The sequence below is a fragment of the Toxorhynchites rutilus genome, chromosome 2 (assembly GCF_029784135.1).
Source record: "Toxorhynchites rutilus septentrionalis strain SRP chromosome 2, ASM2978413v1, whole genome shotgun sequence".
In the NCBI taxonomy this organism is placed as follows: domain Eukaryota; kingdom Metazoa; phylum Arthropoda; class Insecta; order Diptera; family Culicidae; genus Toxorhynchites; species Toxorhynchites rutilus.
The window spans coordinates 36,413,385-36,433,464 of record NC_073745.1 but is presented as its reverse complement, the minus strand read 5'-3'; the positions used below and the strand labels follow the sequence as shown (position 1 = coordinate 36,433,464).

The 20,080-nt window shown below is 39.0% G+C and overlaps 1 protein-coding gene across 1 annotated transcript; it reads left to right on the top strand.

Moving 5' to 3' along the window:
- Positions 1-1,483: 1,483 nt before the first annotated feature.
- Positions 1,484-19,850, top strand: LOC129771531 (putative helicase MOV-10). Its single transcript, XM_055775278.1, has 6 exons — positions 1,484-1,700; positions 1,762-2,055; positions 2,115-2,856; positions 17,676-17,847; positions 17,904-18,205; positions 18,267-19,850. Exons 1-6 carry the CDS (start codon positions 1,652-1,654, stop codon positions 19,717-19,719), a joined length of 3,012 nt encoding a protein of 1,003 aa, XP_055631253.1. The 5' UTR covers positions 1,484-1,651; the 3' UTR covers positions 19,720-19,850.
- Positions 19,851-20,080: the final 230 nt, after the last annotated feature.

Genomic DNA, 20,080 nt, shown 5'->3' with positions numbered 1-20,080 from the left:
ATCTAATGTTTGCTGGGAATCGATGCACATGGTTCGAGGGATTTCCGGAAAAAATCGCAGAAACAACTGTTCAGAAAAAATGTAAGGAACAAGCAGGCTACAAATATTCTGACGCGGAAAAACATCAACATGTCCAAATCAAAATATCTATAATTGTGGAAATTTCTTCATATCGTGGTGTAATATATTTCAAAACAAAAATTAACCCGACAAACGTATGCTTTCTATAGGATCGTATCCGAAAACGAAAAAAAAAATAATTTTATAATAGAAATTACGCTTTTTCTGTGAGGCATTTATACCCATAATGTTTTCCCGCGCCACAATATTTCTAGTTTACTTGTATAAAATTTTTTTTTAGCGGTTCTATTGCAGTTGTTTTCTGGGGTGATTTATTCCAGTCACAGATTCGAGGAATAGGTCCAAAACACTTTAAGCAAACCGGAACAAAATATTTGCTTTTCGTGTTCTGTGTCAAATATATTTGATTACCACCATCAGTACATGTTGCTCAAAATTTTTCCGTCAAAAAGTGTCAAATATTTGGCTTCTGTGGGGACCTTTTTATATTTTACTTTCAAACTTATAGCGAATTCGTTTTTGTTCAGTTTCAACACGAATTCCAACATAACTGCTGTCAAAACTTTTTTTTATTCACACAGTTTCAACCTAGTTTCGCACTAGTTTCAACCCAAAATCTGTTGGGTTCGCACTGAGATGTTTTACCTGTTTTTCGGGTTCGCACTCGGGTTCACCAATTCAACTATATTGAACTGTCAAGTTATAAGTATTGTTTTGGATTAGGAATATGAAAAACCTGCTGGTTTTACTTTTGTATTATTGGAATCGTAATCCAATTTGGATTCTGATTTTGAAGAGCTTTTTTTTTGCGTAGACGGCATTAAGCTTCGTGTGGAGGGAAAATAATGATGGGGTTTCAGGTGGAATAAACATGCTTCTAAAATAAAAATTAAGAATGAAAACTGTGTCTGATGATGATTTTATATTATAATGATAATTATTTATGAAACAAACAGGAAATGCATCGACAAATGTTTAAGTGAGTGTCATGTGTCATGTGTTAGGTAATCAAACAACATGAGGTAGAAATTTTCATTCAAACTTTTATAATTTTACACTGCACTTGGTCCTTTTGATCTGAGAGAGAATAATTTAACTCCCAAGCACTAATTTCGCCACCAGACGTCGACACTGTACATTTGTCATCGCAAATATAAACAAATCAGACTATATAACGCATATCAACACACCGCCTCATTCGTGAACCCGTAAACGTTTTTTTTTATTACAGAGTCAGTTTGGAACTAGCGAAGTTTCAAAAACGAATTCGCTATTAATTTGGAAAACTTGATCAACACTCTCAATTAAGGTAAAACATTTTTCACTTTGGCAACATTGTCAAATGAAAACGTAACGCTCGTAACACTGTATCACGTAGTTCTCCATTTCCGGTGGGATTTTCTTTGCTCTGAGTGTCCGTCATTTCTGACTGAAGCTAACGGTTTTTTTTTCTTGTTTACATAGCATATTTATTTTATATTCATTACATTTTTATGAGGAGGATTATTTCGTTCTAAACTTTTTGTTTTGTCTTTTTAACGTTTGTCCTGAAAGTTAGTGGCCTCAAATAATGAAGATGGAGCTCACTAGTAATAAATTTATGCAGCAGCGTTTTAATCGTATGTGGTTTCATTGAGCATATAAAAAGGGAGTGTTAGTTTTTTTTTGTTTTATCACCAGGGCAAAAGCATGAAATAGAATCGTTCGTGGTACGAATTTATCAGCACAATCTGATTAAGGACGGAGGCATCATCAAACGGAAACTGCGCGAGAAGCTTTTCGAAGAGATAAAATTGCGCCGCATCACTCGTGTCAAAATGGACGAGTTGGGCTGGGTGCTGATGAACCACGATTTGATAACACGTAATGAGTCAATCCAACAGCATGCCAATGGTAATCGACCAAATCATTTTAAATTCAACATGGAGCGGTTGCGAAACCTACTGGAGCAGCACGAACAGAACAATCACGCTGGTAGGTTGGTTTGATATATTTATTCCGCTAAAGAATGATTTCATTTGTTGATTTTTCAGAGTTGACTGCCAAAAAGCAAAACAAGTTCCTGCGTATGCAGGATGCAATTTTACAAAACGACAAAGTTTTGAAGGAAATTAAGGAGATGGTAGTGGCGAATCAACCTCTAGCGGAAATTCGTTATGTGACTACGGTGGAACGTATGCTGAAACACAATTTGGACGCCTCTTTGCGCTGCTGCTTTGTATGCCGAGAGTATTTCCGCACTGCCGATGAGTATACTAGTCATTTCGAAAAATTGCACGGTGAGAAATTTCTTATTGTTGCGGCGGTGGATCGATTTCAGACTAGTCAAAAGTTTAACGTTCTACATCACTACAATGCCCTTAATCCGGTGACAATATTCACGATTTGCAACATATACCACACAGCCATGCATGTTGATTGTGTTTATCTGTACCACATTACCAATCAACTAATGCCAATCAATCGAGATGTCTGGCCCATCACGATTAACCCAGGAGACACATATAAATTTTCTGTCACAACGGGAATGTTTCTGGTTCCTCAGCATGACTATACTATACTGATACACTTCAACAGAATCCTCGAGTATGTCGAGCAGTATCATTTCCGGGTGCTGAAAGAACCTGTAGAACTGCGAATGACGCACGACCCCATAACTCTTGGAAAACTGAATGAATATCCCCCTTCACAAGAAATGGAGGCAGTGTTTAAGAACAACTTCAATATAGTGGAGGAATATTCACTAAAGGAGAGAAAGCTTTGCGAAGAAATCCAGTATGTTAACCATTATTCAATTGAGGAATTCCACTGATCAACACGAATTTTGAAATAATTTTTCAATTTATTATTTTTGATGTAGCTGAAACTTTGCCAATTTGTTCGGCACCAGGTACGATGCCATTCTACGGTATTAGTGTTTTTTCTTAAAATACGATCAAGACTAATTTTTGAAAAGGGCTTATGCAAAAATGGTATCCCCATCAAACATTAAATCGTATAATTAGCGTATATACAGCATCATATACAGTAGAACCTCAATTATCCGCAAGCGGGTGATCCACGGTGCGGTTTATCCCACAGTCCCCTAGTAATTCTATAGGTCTTCCCGAAATTCGCCAGTGAGTGGTAGAATTTCGCTCTTTTGTTTTGGGTATAGCCTTCACATTATCTGACAGCTGGTGACCATAGATATTTATACCATGGATATTTAAATGATTTATGTATCGGAACACCATAGTTTCCATGCTGAAAAATATTTTTTTGTGTTTGCACCTCATTTGTAGTCCTTTAACGCATTAACCCCTTCCCTTATTATTTTAATACGTCACACATCAAGTGATTTCGCTAGTCTGCTGAGCGTTCTAGCGCCCTATTTTTATATAATCGGGGTTCAAGTACCCACGAGTGAGACTCGATGTTGTACGGAAGAGCCTTTCAAAGGGTTAAACTGTACTACAAAAACAGTCAATATAGTGACTTAAGCAATGTTGTGCAGAATAGCGAGAGCATTCCACTCACTGACACTCGCGGATAATCGGGGTTCTACTGTACTATGATATGGTCGGTGTTAGGTCAGACCGGACCATGTGACATTTTTATGATTTCGAGAAAAACGAGTTTGAAGTTTGGTGCTATAAGGGGTTTTTCATTTGGGCGCTCAAAACAGTTTCGATAAGTCATTCCAAATCTGATAAATGTGAAATGTAGCTTACAAAACGTTTAATCTAATGCAATCATTAACTCGAAATTTTTAATTTTGCGACTTGGTCCGCTCTGACTTAACACTGACCATATACAACTTCAACAAAGGCACCATATCGATCCAATAATAGCGATTATGTTTGAACCAAGACTACTTTGTTAAATGGACAAATGTGAAAATGGTTGTTATTATACACTGAAAAATATTAAGGCGCGCCCACAGTATACCGAATAATACCGATCGGCCTGTATCGGGCGGCATATTTGGTTCTCCATGTAATATGGGCATCCCATCGGGGGTACGAAACACAATACCGTCAACGCGAATGTACATTATTTTTGTTTCGGTTCGACTTTCTTTAATCCGGACCGACTTGATTCGGGTTGGATTCGGCATGATTCGGATCGGGTTTCGGCACGTCGGTAAGGCCGTGCGACACGTCCATATTTATTCGGCTTTACCGGGCGGCTAAGGCTGAATAATGCCGATTGGTGTAATGTGGACGCGTCTTTGCATTGCCAAAAAGGTATGTTTGATCGACATGAATATTTGAACAAAGATGTACTACATTGTGATCCCCGATTTTTGAATTTAATCGTTCATCAGCTAATCTAATATTTTTCAGCTGTTCGTTATTCGATACGATTAATCGTCCCAAATATTCGATTAATCGATTAAAAGAGAGAAATAATAAGTTAAATTAATTTTATAGATTTGCTATAAATTTGTTGCCTTTATAATTAATTGTATTTGTGATTATTTTAGTTACTTGAGATGCTACAATTATTGTTTGGTTTACCAACGTGTTTGTTACATCTCTTCATGAGCTTTAAAAATGAAAACAAGCTTTGCATCGAGCAACATACTCTTCCCGAAACAATTTTAATTAAAATTGAAATACAGTAAGTTACCTCTAATTCGACATACCAAGGCACACTCAGTTTCGCTTCAGAGAGGATCGTGACCTGTAATTAGACATTCGTCTGGTGACGACTTCCATTTTGGGGCCATAATTTGGGTCCCATACAAAAATGTCCAATTATACGTGTCGCATTAAAGGTCTCTCCTATTGGCTAGATGTCGATTTATGATACACATTGCACAGTTTCGCACAAATGTGCGAAAACGTTTTGAAAAGTCCGGTTTCTCCAGCTTTATGCAGCTCCATGCAGGTGATTGCTTTCAGCCACAATTGAATCGTGAATCACTCACAAGTCGTCAGAATTGGTGTTCTGGCTTTGAACATCGTTATTCTTTTGCAGCTGGTCTGACGAATTCGCATGTGGAATAAGATTGTTGTTGTAACTTTTTGTACCAGATGGTTGAAAAGTCCTGGTTTTTATAATTAAAGTATCGTTTCGTCTTATTCTATATACAGTAAACATTCGCTAACTGGGCGAAAAGGGAAGACCAGTTATCGACATTCGCGTTTTAACTGGTCCGGCATGCAAGACGTCAAATAAAATCGAGGGGAACTTCAATTAATTGTATGATTCGCGTTGATCATGAAATTGGATAAACAAAAGGATTCCAATGGATGTTTCGCATTGAGTGCGACAACAGGTATAAAATATAATTTAAGGAAATTATTTTTCTGTAATTTAATCAATGTTTTTGTCATGCAAAAATAATTTAAATTCTCATAACATTTCAAATGACATTCGAATGTCCATCTCAGCAAATCTTCCATTCGAATATGGCGTCTTATGTTTACAAAATTCTGCTTTTTAACTTGACCAAGGACCAGTTAACGCTCGCCCAGTTAAACCAGGACCAGTCAGCGAACGATTACTGTATTAGATATTCATGAAGACATAAACTTGGGGCGATTCAGCTATTCTTACTGATAGTAGAAGATTATTTATTCCACCAGGATGTAGGATCGCCGAATTAATATAATCAGTGGATGATATAGTACAGTAATCGTTCGCTAACTGGTCCTGGTTAAACTGGTCTGATTTTTAACTGTGCAAACGTTAACTGATCCTTGGACCAGTTATAAAGCAGAATTTCGTAAACAAACGACTCCATTTTTAAATAGAAGATTTGCTGCGAGGGGCATTCGAATGTAATTTGAAATGTTATGAAAATTTACATTATTTTCGCATGAAAAAAACATTGATTAAATTTCAGAAAAATGATTACTTCAAATTATATTTCATACCTGTTGTCGCACTCAATGCGAAACTCCCTTTGGAATCCTTTTGCTTATCGAATTTCATGATCAACGCGAATCAAACAATTCATTGTAGTTCCCCTTGATTTTATTTGACGTTTTACATGCCGGACCAGTTAAAACGCGAAGGTCGATAATTGGTCTTCCCTTTTCGCCCAGTTAGTGGATGTTTACATACCATGCCAAATAGCCGGTCGCACAACACAATTTAGAAACTTCAGTAATGCTCAACTGCAATATGCATTCTATTACTCATAAAGAAATAGAAAAACGGATCATCTTCCGACACTAAAGCTGTTAGAATCATCCATTCTATAACTTTATTACAAAATTAAAATCAATTTCGCATGAATTACAACCAGTTTCTAATTCGTGGATCACATTTAGTTTCCAGTCAGTTTGAATAACCTATTCGATCTGGTTTCGTCCAAGCAACATGCTGGAGTTTGTATCTACAAGTTGCACGCAGAGCTGCATTTTTTCATCAATGTCACTGACAACTGACGAGCCACGTTAGTCACATCCTACTGACAAAAATGTTGGTCAAATGGTGACTGACGGAGTACGATGCAACAATTTGCCTGTTACTGAGCTTCGTCAATACGTTTTGACCGACCAAGTAGGCGGTAAAATTGTCAGCATCGAATTGATGATTGTCGGAGACTGCATTCTATTCTCATCGAGCAAAGGTTCGATTTTAGTTCCGGTTGTTGTACCCGGTATTTACTGAAGTTTGTATACTATGTCGAAAACGCGATAACGTGTAAGAATGGTATTCAGGTAGCCCAACGTAAACAAATGCACCCTGGTAAACGTGTAAACTTCCATTACATCAAGTGACATAGTATTTCCCGTCTTGACGATCATATGGTACTGACCTGCAACATGCTTTGGTCGTCAACACACTCTGACAAACTATTTAGTATCGAAGAATGAGGAATTTGTTTTGTCGGTTTATATTTTGTTGCACGTCGTTTGGTGGTAATGTTGCAATGGTCGTCATAGTAGCCCAAATATATGCAGTGACAATGACAAATTGCAGCTCTGGTTGCACGCATACGATACTGCTCGATTGAGCTCTTCAAAGCATTCATACTGTTTACTACATATACTATTCGTACGATCACTCTACGTATGTTCTCGATTGGATTTAGATCTGATAAACAAACTGGTCAATCCAGATTCTAAAGTCCTGGTGCGTTATCCTATCTGATTACCGGTGTTTATAACGGTGGTTTTGATGCAAAAACAGCAGTAAATGACCAAGAAGTACTTCTCTGTACTCCTAACTGTTCATTCGTTTTGGTTAACGGACTCTCTGAATCAGGCCTCTTGGGGAAATATTTCCCCAAGTCATCAAATTTCCGCCTCCTAAGTTACGATTTGGAAAACTTTGTTACTTGTTCTGTCTGTCCTTTCAATATGAAGCAATTCTATCCAGGTTGAATTTCTTTTCATCATAGGAGATCACCTGAAATAATGAACCCGATGGGATTAACTGTTTTCCGGCTCGCATTTTTGGTGAATAGAAATTTAATGGTTTGGGACGAATTTTCTCAAAGAGGTCTTTATTATAACAAGAATGTCCAGCATCGAATCGCGCTATCAAACGCGCATTAAAAATACAACTAACAAATTGAACAAAATATTTTTATTCAAAATATCAGCACGAGCACAAAGGATTCCGAAGAAAGTTAACCTGTTGTATCAAAAAGGAGAGAATGATTCAAAAACTACAGTTTCTTATTTACTGCCCATCGAATTTCTTTTTTTTTCAATCACAATCACATTTAAAAAACTTTCTGAACTGAAAAGTTGATGAAACACAGTTATGAATGACAAAGCAAACGTCCATTGAAGAAACATGCATAAAAAGGCCACTACTACAGATAGTTAAATACACCTCTAAAACAATTAAAATTGCAGAGGCCGTACCCGCGTTTTTTCCTCTGAATTTTGATCGATTAATCGACGCAAATTATTTGTTCGCTTCGATTATTGGTTGCATAGTATTCGTTCGACGACATACTGTTCAATATGTACTTTCATACATGCATCCGCTTGATTGTCGCTGTGCGTGGGGCATTTCATCTGATGGTGTCAACGTTAAAATTTGAGTTTTTTTGAAAAACGAAAAATCACCGGAAATTGAGGTTTTCAAAAAACAAAGTTTGATGTCAAATGTCTTGAAATTGCATAGATCATCGAGATTTACAGTTATCTCGATTTTTTTTTTTTAAATGTTTTTTTGGCACTTTGTCGTTTTTCCGCCTGAAAAATCGATTTTTGACAAAACTTTTTTTTGGGGATAACTGTAAATCTCGATATGTCATGCAATTTTAAGACATTTGACATCAAAAAGTTTTGTTAAAAACCCCGATTTCCGGCGATTTTTCGGTTTTCAATAAATTCAAATTTTATCGTTTGTGGCACCAGTAAATGAAGTCCGAATGAGCTAATATTTTGCATAGGGTATATTATCGTGAAAATCAACATTTCGTAGCAAGTTCCGAATGAAAAATCGAAATAACTATTTTTTATAACTTTTTTTTATTGGTACCCAAAAACATACTTTTATTTTTTTTATTTTTTTATCCAAAATATATATTTTATTAAGGCTCATATGGCGCCAGCCTAACGAGACCGGGAGTTCAATATTTCGACAATGTTTGCTTACAACTATGTTAGGCGGCTCGCACACCGGAGCAATAAACAACTAGCAAACTGCAATACGCAATATGCAACAGGAAACATATTTTGTTGTTCTTCGCATACCAGAGCAATAAAAACCCCCGACATTATGCAAACAATCGGCTTAATGTACGAAACTTGTCAAAATATGGGCGATAAGTTGCTCTTCAACCGACACGCCGTGTTGCTAGCGACATGTGTTGCTCTGTAAAGGCGACAGCGATATCGTATTGCGTCGGTATGCGAGATCAACAAAGATTAAATGGAAAAATCCATTGGCGATAATATTGCTTATTGCATGTTGATAGTTGCTAGTTGCTTATTGCTCCGGTGTGCGAGGCGCCTTAGTAATATGTAACCGATTACTCGCGGTTGGCTCGAGGTTAGTATTACAAGTGTTCTCATAATTGGTATGTTGCAGTCTTCGATGCCCTGTACGTGTGCCCTACACGGGATACTTCCTATTGGGATGCAGCTGACCATTAATCAGCTACGCCCCCCTATTCTGTACCCCATATCTAGCGTGGTGCGTCTTTCTCGACTCGAGGTATCCAGGATAGAATGGTCACTAGCCGGCGCAAACATCAGCTCGTGTAGAGTTGTCATGAGCGGTACAACCTTTGGCTCTTGTTGAATGATCAGTGGACTGCACAACCTTCGGCCCGTGCATCTGTAAAGAGTGTGTGTATGTATTGCCGCGACTAAGTAAAAGTTTATCGATCGGATAGGAGGGATATGAAACGGGGACACAACGAAGGAAACATCATTAAACGTTGACATCGGCGTTTCTGAGGAACAGGTATAGATGAAGCAGAAGATCAGGATCACGGCTACCTAAGATATCCCGGACGGGGATATCCGATTGTCTGCCTTGTGCTCTCAGTGCTCTAGAGAGCTGAGAGCGAGCAGCATGGAACCGGATACACGACCAGACAACATGCTCGATGTCGTGGTACCCATCGCCACAATCACAAAGATTGTTTGCTGCGAGCCCAATGCGTTAGAGATGCGCGTTTAGGTTGTAGTGATTGGACATAAGCCGAGATATCACGACCTACATTCAATCCCTTGAACCATGCACTCGTCGAGACCTTAGTGATAATCGTGTGTAACCAACGACCGAACTCATCACCACTCCACATGCGCTGCCAACTTACGAGCGTATACTGACGAGGAATGTGGAAAAATTCATTATAAACAACTTGCCTTTCAAAAAGTGTGCCTTCTAAAGCGCCCACCTTAGCTAGCGAGTCCGCTTTCTCATTCCCCGGAATCGAGCAATGAGAGGGAACCCATGCTAAGGTAATTTTGAATAATTTTTCGACCAAAACACTCAATAGTTGTCTTATTCTTGTTAGGAAATAAGATGAGCGTTTATCAATTTTCATTGAGCGGATTGCCTCTATTGAGCTGAGACTGTCTGAAAAAATAAAATAGTGGTCGATGGGCAATGTTTCAATGATCCTTAATGCGTAATATATCGCACCCAGTTCAGCGACATACACGGAACAAGGATCTTTGAGTTTGAAAGAGGCACTGGAATTTTCATTGAAGATGCCGAAGCCAGTGGACCCGTTTATGAATGAACCGTCAGTAAAGAACATTTTATCAGATCTAACTTTCCCATATTCTGCCGAAAATATCGGCGGAATAGAATCGGAGCGTAGGTGATCTGGGATTCCATGGATTTTTTGTCGCATGGACAGATCAAAAATGACAGAGGAATTGCAGAAGTATGGGAAGCAAACTTGGTTGGAGATGCCTGGTGAAGGCTGCACGTCGTGGGTAAGGCACTCATGGTATAAAGACATAAAACTTGACTGAGGAGTCAGTTGGAGTAGATTTTCGAAATTATCAATCACCAATGGATTCATGATCTTGCAACGGATGAGAAATCTGTAGGATAATTCTGTGAACCGAAGAGTAAGCGGGGGTACTCCTGCCAAAACTTCGAGACTCCTCGTATGTGTCGAATGCAAACACCCCATGGCTATACGCAGGCAACGATATTGTATTCTCTCCAGCTTGAGAATATGAATCCTGGCAGCTGATCGGAAGCAAAAACTGCCATATTCTAACACTGATAATATCGTTGTTTTGTATAACTGAATGAGGTCTCCTGGATGGGCACCCCACCTATTTTAACTACATATTTTTCGTTTCGTACTCCGAAAAAAAACGAAGTCCCATTTTTATGGGGTAACTTTTTGAAATTTTAAGGTCTATTTTTCCCATACATTCATTGGCACCCTAGGGTACAGCTCTTATCGTGATGGGGGAGATGCAGAAACGGGTGATTGGATGGTGGCCGATCAACGAAATAATATGCAAACAGAGGATGCGAGGCCACTTCTTCAACATCAGCATTATCAACGGCTAAACTGTCAGTCGTCAATAACATAAGACACCAGCGACTGCAGGAACCGAACGTTGCTGCAGCATACTCTCAGCGTCTTGAAGTTGCGTTACCGGGGATAAACTGGAACACCTTGAAAGTAGCGCTTCGTACCACAGCAGATATTGTCATCGGGTATGAACAACCAGGACAATGGAACGAATGGTTTGACGACTAGTGCCGAGTGCTCCTGAACGAGAAGGATGCAGCACGCGCCGCCATGTTGCAACGAGCGACTCGAAAGAACGTGGAACGATACAGACTGAAGCGAAGGCAGTAAAGTGATCTCTTCCGGGAAAAAAGCGCCGCCTGGAAGAGAAAGAGTGTGAGGAGATGGAGCTGCTTTATCGTTCTCGAGAATCGCGGAAGTTCTTCAAGAAACTAAACGCCTCGCACAAAGGCTTTGTGCCGCGGGCCGGAATGTGCAGAAACAAAGAAGGAGGCATCTTGACTGACGAACGCGAGGTGATCGAAAGGTGGAGGCAGCACTACGATGAACTCGCTTCACGAAGAAAACTGTGAAACATAGTGGTGGCAATGTCATGATTTGGGGTTGTTTTTTTCTGGTATTGTGTTGATCCTATATTATGAATAAGGAACACCATGAATGCTGTCGATTACAAAGCAATTATGGAGGAGGTAATGCTTCCTTGCGCAGAGGAAAAAATTCCTCTCAAATGGCTTTTCCAGTAAGATAAAGACCCCAAACATACATCGAGACTAGAGATGGGAAAACCGTTCATGAACTGATCAAAACAACTAGTTCACCAAGTTCTTTTTTGTTGGGCAGCAGTTCATATGAACTGTATACCCAGTTCAGAACGAACTGTGTACGGTGAACGATGAACTGATAATACAGTTCAGAACGAACTGACCGCTGACTGAACTGTGTATACAGTTCAGAACGAATTGCGTATGCAGTTCAGAACGAACTGTATATACAGTTCTGAACGAACTGTGTGCGATGGCCGCCGAATGAATTGTGCATGCAGTTCAGAACGAACTGTGTACGGTAAGCGGTGCACAAGAGGAAAGAAAACGAACGAGTGATAGATGAATGGTGCTGCAAGGTAAATAGTTCTCAAATTAACGAATGGAAACTAACGATAGCCCCATGAAACAATAAAAATAATATCTCGGTATTGTCGCTTTCATAAAAAATGTTGCGTTCAGGATACGATAGTTTTAAATTGAATTGTTAAATTATTTATCAAATAAAATTTTAATTTCATATTTTGGAGTTCAGGGTAAATATTTTAGTAAGTTGATATGCAAAGCTACCTCACTTAGAAAATATAGTTGAAAGCGGAAAGATTTAAACAGTATTGTTAAACAGTAAAATTCGCGTCGCTAATATGAAATATGTTTTCTATTATATCATATTGTGCTCAATAATTTCAAGATGGACGTTCCCGATTTGGGTACAGTTTAGCTATAGCATTTATTGCAATACATAAGCAGAGCAGCACAATGCTAGTTTATGCTTAAAATAATGAATAATGAATCAAACAAAATCAAAGTTTCAAAATCTAAGTTTGATTCTCTATTGTATTATTTCTAACAAATATCGGACGAATAATGATTAAAACGGCATTTTATGAATGAACAGTCGTACATAACATCCCACACTTTTTATACTTGCTTTGACATATCCCTCTACTGTACAAAAGAGTGAGTGAACTGCTCAAAAGAACTAGTTCACTTAAGTGAACGGTTGGTCACTGAACGGTTCATTAAAGTGAACCGTTTTGCCCACCTCTAATCGGGACTGCAAAGATCGTGGTTTGATACAAATGAAACACAAATTTCTGCATTACTCGAGATTTAATTGAGCAAATGAAACCAAATTTGGCATGTGAAGGTTTTAGGGTGCAATAATTGTTTTTACGGTGGTTAGATACTCCCCCCCCTCTCTTAGGAGGGCTGCCATACAAATGAAACACAAATTTCTGCATTACTCGAGAATTAATCAAGCAAACGAAACGAAATCTGGCATGTGGAGGTTTTAGGGTGCAATAAATGTTTCTATGGTGGTTAGATACTTCTATCCCCTCTCCTCCTATTCAATCTGCAAAAAAAGGGGGGAGGGGTATCTGCCATACAAATAAAATATAAATTTCTGCATTACTCGAGAATTAATCGAGCAAATGAAACCAAATCAGGTATATGAAGGTTTTAAGGCGCAATAAATGTTTTCACGATTGTAAGACACTCCACCCCCCTCTCTAAGGGGGGGCTGCCATACAAATGAAACACAAATTTCTGCATTACTCTAGAATTAATCAAGCAAACAAAGCCAAATTGGGCAAATGGAGTCAAATTTGGCATGTGAAGATTTTAGGGGGCACGAAACGTTTCTATGGTGAATAGACACACCTCCCCCTATCTAAGGGGAGGAGAGGGGAGGGGTTTGTCTTTATACTATCATATTTTCTGTATCAAACATTTATTCCATGTGACGGAGAAACATGTTCTTTGCAAGTGGTTGGAAAATCTTGAACGAGAATTGTGTCTGGAAATGATCTGATATTATAATGATGAGTTTTGAATGATGTACTAGGAATTTTTTGACGTAGGACTACGTCTTTCATTTCTATACCGGGGTGTAAAATCAAGTTTCGAAAACGAAAGCGTTACGCCGGAGACCGAGATTTTGAGCGTTAATAGCTCTTAAACAACTGAACGAAATGGTATGATAAACACTTCATTCGAAAGATAAAATGTATACGCGTCATATACTCGTTACTTTTTCATCCAAAAACTTGTTTCAATAGTCTTCAAATTGTTTTCAAAACAGGCTATTGAAATCACCAATCGGTATATAAGCGAGCGCCGCTCGTAAACACACTCAGTTATAATTGAACAGCGATTGGAGCATGTTGTCGCTGTTGTGGTGAAGCTAATTTCGTTTATCATGAAAGCGCTGATGAACGGTGTCACCAAGAGCCTGTTTGTGAACCTAAGGCCAGAAGGGAATCCATCAGGAGGAGAGTGATGCCACGGTTCCGCTTGAGACATCGGAGCAGCCGCCACACACACATATACGCGCGGAACTCTCGTTGCTATCATCGTTGCTGAAAAATAATCTTCCAGTTCCCCTGGGAATTGAAAAATACATTCATGCGATAAAGTTTATTTTAATGTTTTCTATCCATATAACACTGCAACCAAATACATTTGGTTTTGTGATTTTTCAATCAATCGCAATTAACAGGAATGCTTCTGAATGTTTTTTTCCCCATCAGTGGAAAATTTTCGTATCCAATATTGGATGCATAACATGAAAAACGGAAAATGTTTCACATCGCGAAAATCAAGTCATTTTCGAGCGATTATTTGCTTTCTACTCATATAATGCTGCGACCAAATACATTTTGGATTTTTCAATCAAGTGCGATCAACGTAAGACCACGTCTTTCGGCAATTTATTAGAGGTGCAATGAATCTTTAGAAATTCCCGCTCTACGCGCACTGGCAAACAATGTTTACTCAAAAATTTCTCAAACGAGAAATGGGTGTTGTGAGAAAGGATTAGCGAACGCGAAAACGACAAATGGGAAAAAGATATGTTTGGAGGTTGAAGGAAATTGGCAGAAAACTTCTTCATTCTATCATTCAAATAATGTGATTCATACCACTTCGTTTTGCCAGAAAGAGATTATTAATGCTCAAAGGAGGAATCGAGTCCTCCGAGGAAATTACCCAGCGCAAATTAGAGTCGCACCGTGAGGACTCGAGCTCGTTAGTCTTTCGCAGACAGCTCGTTAGTCTTTCGGTGGTAAGGCACACGAAAGCAGCTCGGATAAGCGCACCAGCCGTAGGATAAGTGAAGAAGCCACATCGCTATCGACCGGGAACTTTGCGTAAAATTCGTCGCTATCCGAAGTCGACCGAAATGCTGATCCTCAAGCTACCTTTGCAGCATTTGGATCGTGGAATTGCTCAGGACTTCAAAACCGACTTGCGTAATTTGTGCACGACGCCTGAGGACATCGACAAGACAACATCGTTACTGAACGAGCTGAACGGCGAGGGATCGAGGCATTATCTGGCCTGACCTGACCTGAAATGCAATCAGTTTGTTTTAAGTGTGAGGGAGCGCAGAAAAGCCGATCGATCAGAAGGAGAAGAGAAGGTGACCAAGAGAGTATCAGCATCGAAATACGGTTCCTCGTGAAGACATCGAAGCAGCCGCCACACACACACACATACACGCGCGCAACTGTTTTCGTTTGCTGGTTATCGAGAAGAAACCTGGAAAGAAATGATCGTTGCTGAAAAATAATCTGCCAGTTCCCCTTGGAATTGAAAATTACATTCAAGCGAGTTTATTTTAATGTTTTCTATCCATATAATACTGCGACCACATACATTTGGTTTTGTGATTTGTCAATCAAGTGCAGTTAGCAGGAAAGCTTCTGAAGATTATTCTTCAGGACAAGGTTTTTTGTATCCAATATTGGATGCATAAAACCTTGAGCCTCCAACGTAACGCTCTCCTTTTTGAAGTCACCCAAGTATTTATTTATTCATTCATTCAGGAAGAATTTAGATTCAACTTCAAACAAATGATCTCTAAATCAACGATAGTCCTACGTCACCCTTGCGGTTATACCATAGATATAACCCACTTCCTGTTTTTTAGTAACGGGTAAACTCAACGGGGTCGATTAGAAGATCAATCAATGAACAGTTCTGCGATTGCACTCATAAACTTGCGCTTAGTAAGAAAACGTAAATGTTTGAAGGTATTGATAACAGAAAATAAATTGTGGGCGGGACGAAGTTTGCCGGGTCAGCCACTCGTTAGAATAAAAACAACGAAGGGGGATAGCGAAAAGAGAATATTTACGAAATAAAATCCACCATAGTAAGTAAGCGTCGCTAGCGTATAAGTATTGCATCTCCTCTGATGAAAATTCTCAGAATCTTTCTGTGCCCGTCGATAACTCTGCTCGTTTTGTGTTTTGTGAACGCATAGTTGTCCCATCTTCCAAAATCAGTAACTGAGAAACACGCAATCAAAGTTTTCTAGCGTATTTGTCTACAAGAAGCATTAAGCATTTCAATTAAGCAATACACCGGGTTTTTATATGAGCAGTAAACTATTGTCTAATGAAATGTGAAAAGTTCCCCTCACTTGAATCAATCAAGCTTGATTATGAGTTTAAAAAATCATGGTTGGACAGTTATACCTAGAATAGAATAGAAAACCATCGTTTTATGAAGATAGGAGTGATCTGCAACACCTTTGCAGAATATAAATCTCATTGTTATTAGACATTCGCTAACATGGTGTACACGTGTTCTGTGATAATTTTTTTTTCATTTGTTTGAGAATTAGTTCGTTCTTCCAAACCAGAAATGAGTATATTAACCCTGCTGAACGCATGGCATAAAATTCTTGTACTTGAACCGATTTATTTATTATGGATCTACAAAAAAACATGGCGGGGCTGTTATGCATAGAATATCAACATGGGACAATTGAGCTCGATGTTTTTTTATTATTATGCATAAAAACATCGTTTTATGTAGAAAAGTTCAAATTGTCCAAAAGTAACATGGAACAACTATGCGTAGAACGGCAGATCTGGCATTGCAATTGACACAACGATCCGAGCCATGGCAAACCAGGCGAAAAAAGAGAGAAGTGCAAATGATTATAGGTCACTTCAAACCACCAGTGTTTGGCTTTGTGTGTATTGCTTGTTTTCGTTGCGCGAAACTTTGAACTTGTTCATTTCCTGTACATGTGAAAGGCATATGACCAATTAGTGTATTGTTCTGGCAAAGGTAAGAAAGAATCGTTGCTTCTCGAAATGATTCTACAAAACCACGCAAGCCATTAAACCTCGGAACTTTTTACTGAAGAGTTATTTATGAAATTTCGACGTATTCGCAAATAAAATCCGAAATGATAAACCATCAAATTAAAAAAAATGCACAGTCCAACGTCCTATGCGGTCGTGTCTCGGATGCAACCCCCCGATTTTTTTTTGATAATATACCTCAGGAAGGATTTAATTTTTAACTCACACCTATTTTTCGATTCTACTTTGATATTATTTTCAATGAGAATAGGAATGTTACTGTAAATGCTCATCCTTTTATCTGTTTTACTAACTCTGTTTGACTTTTTTAAACTGTGCAATAATTTTAATTATCTTGATAACAATAAAATTATAGAAATTACCTAATTTAAGTGTTTATTTTCACACACCTATTTTTCTGAACAGTAGTGTACACTGTTAAAAATAGGTTTCAAAAGAAATTTGAAAGAACGTACAAGTTTCAAAATGCCATAAAAATACATTTCTCATATGCTCAGGCTCAAATTCCTACCAGTTGTTGGCCTTTGTCTAAAATCTAAGGTCTAAGATTTATGAAATCATTTCGATCAAATAACCCGCGTTATAGTTTATTCTCTGGAATGATACCATTTTTGCATAAGCTCTTTTGAAAAATTAGTCGTGATCGTATTTGAAAAACTGATACCGTAAAATAGCATCGTACCTAGTGCAAAGTTTCAGTTAAACCAAACATTGAAGAATTCTTCGAAAAATTGGTTTGATTGGTGAAATGCTTCAATTGATATACACGACGGTCGTTACATGGATTTCTTCCAGATCGTATATGAAAGCCGAGATGCCATATCGATTACACGTGGGAAATTACATTAGAATTCTGCAAATTATGAACAACATAGAGGATTATAGTGTGCAATATGAGCTGTCTCGGTACGAGATGACTGATGTCAAATTTTCGTCTTGCGGAGCGAAACGATTTTATTGTTTGATGGTAGGTGTTGGATACTTTTCTCACTCATTATTGTTCATCCAAATAATTTTTCTCAGCTCAGCCAGTTCAACACTGCACCACAATCGCTCATCGAAGGGGATTATATTGAGCTATCTCACAAACGACCGAATGGGTCTCAAAAATCTGTTATCGGAGTAATCGCACAGATCTGTTCGGAAAAAATGCTGTTTGAAACGGAGGAACCCATAAAAAATGAGGTGAAGTGGCGCCTGAAGTTTACCCCTAATCGAACTTCTATCAGGATGGAATATCATGCACTCGAAATCGTGAAACGGCAGGCGCTGAGCACATTCTTTTTTCCATCAAAATCGGTAGGAAGGTTTCTGTTCTACAGCAGGTATGTTTCACAATTTACGTAAGAAAGTTATAATATATTTTGAAAGAACCTGTTTCCCAAGGGATAAGTTTCAGTGGTTTAATAGTAACATCGGAACAAATGAGGAACAGCAGCTGGCTGTTGTCAACATTGTGAATGAAACGGCGCGACCTGCACCTTACATTCTGTTTGGCCCTCCAGGTACAGGCAAAACGTCTACATTGGTGGAAGCGATATCCCAGATATGGAAATTGAGAACGAAGGCACACGTACTGGTGACTGCTTCGTCGAATTTTGCATGTAACGTGTTGGCAGAACGTTTGCTGCAAGTGCTTCCCAAGGGGGACATTTTTCGTGTTTTCTCCAAAAACGCCGAGCGTTTATTAGCTGAGATGAGCTTCGATCTAATCGAGTGTTCCAACCTCAATACGGGCGTTCATCGTTTGCCATCCGAAGAGGAAATATATGACAAACGTGTTGTGATTTGTACGTTAACGACGGCTGGGAGATTAGTCCAGGCATCGATCAAACCAAATCACTTCCACTACGTATTCATAGATGAATGTGGAAGTGCGACCGAAGCTTCCGCACTGGTGCCAATTGCTGGGGTGATCACGTCTCCGGGAAGAATAAACGGTTCCATAATTCTTTCGGGTGACCCTAATCAATTGGGACCGATTACACGATCCAAATTTGCCGCTGATATGGGCCTGGGTGTATCGATGCTAGAGCGCCTCATGAGCCTTGAAGTTTACAAGAGAGATGTAGGCACAGGTTGTTACAATAACTGTATGATCACAAAACTTTTGTGCAATTATCGCTCGCATGAAGCAATACTACGATTCTCGAACAAAATGTTTTATCAAAACGAATTGAAGCCGTGCTGTGCCCCAAGCAGTTCGGATTGGGTCCTAAATTGGTCGGAGCTACCAAATCCAAAGATTCCCATTATTTTTGAGTCGACCATGGGTAAATTGGACCGCGAAAAGGATTCAACGAGCTATTTCAATAGGAAGGAGATCGAGCTCGTTGATTTTTATTTGAAGAAAATCATCTCTGCCGGAATTAATGATCGTACGGTTGTGCAACAAGATATTGGTATTATCAGCCCGTACAAGAAACAATGCATCAAACTAAAGCAGATGTGCCAACGTCATGGTTGGAACGACATAGAGATTGGATCGGTGGAAGCTTTTCAGGGGCGCGAGAAGCCTATTATGCTGCTCACAACGGTACGGTCCGGTACAAACGGTGTTGGGTTCTTGAACAACGTGAAGCGTTTGAACGTTGCCCTAACGCGTGCTCGTGCTTTGCTTATAGTAATTGGAAATCCCGAGACACTGCAGCAAGACGTGAACTGGTACGAGTTTATCCGTTACTGTTTCAACGAGAAAGCAATACGAGGAGTAAACTTTGAGCTAGATGAGGAGCGACATTCGGTTCAGAAAACAATGGTGGGAGAGGAGTATTTACTGCAACTTAAGCAAGAGCTGTTCTCGATTCTCAAGGGCATAAGTGCAGTTGAAAAAATGTGAAAGAACAATATTGTTGTTATTAGTTGGCCTGTCAACTTGTGGTTTGTTTTGTTTGCGTCCCTTTGTAACTGTTTGTTTTCTTTAATGACGGTTTTTAATAAAATAAAATTCATTGTTATATTTTGATAGAATGATAGGAAATCACTTAATATCAACAAATCCAGCAAGCAGTACATAACGACCGGCACCATCAACGGCCAAATATATAAAGAAGAAAGCTCCCAGAAAAGCTTGCTGCCCTTCCTCCGGTCCCACTCTGGTTTAGCCGAATCGGGAGTCGTACCATTACGCGAAACCAGCGTTGGAGCGGTGTTGTTTTTGTGCCGAAGGAGGCAAATTCGCCAAACTCGCCAGGACTTCT

Excerpts from the sequence above, each read along its gene's own strand:
- LOC129771531 (XM_055775278.1), top strand. The coding sequence starts at position 1,652 with ATGAAGATGGAGCTCACTAGTAATAAATTTATGCAGCAGCGTTTTAAT. Across the intron at positions 2,857-17,675 it reads AAGCTTTGCGAAGAAATCCA|ATCGTATATGAAAGCCGAGA; the intron begins GTATGTTAACCA and ends GATTTCTTCCAG. Across the intron at positions 18,206-18,266 it reads AGGTTTCTGTTCTACAGCAG|GGATAAGTTTCAGTGGTTTA; the intron begins GTATGTTTCACA and ends CTGTTTCCCAAG.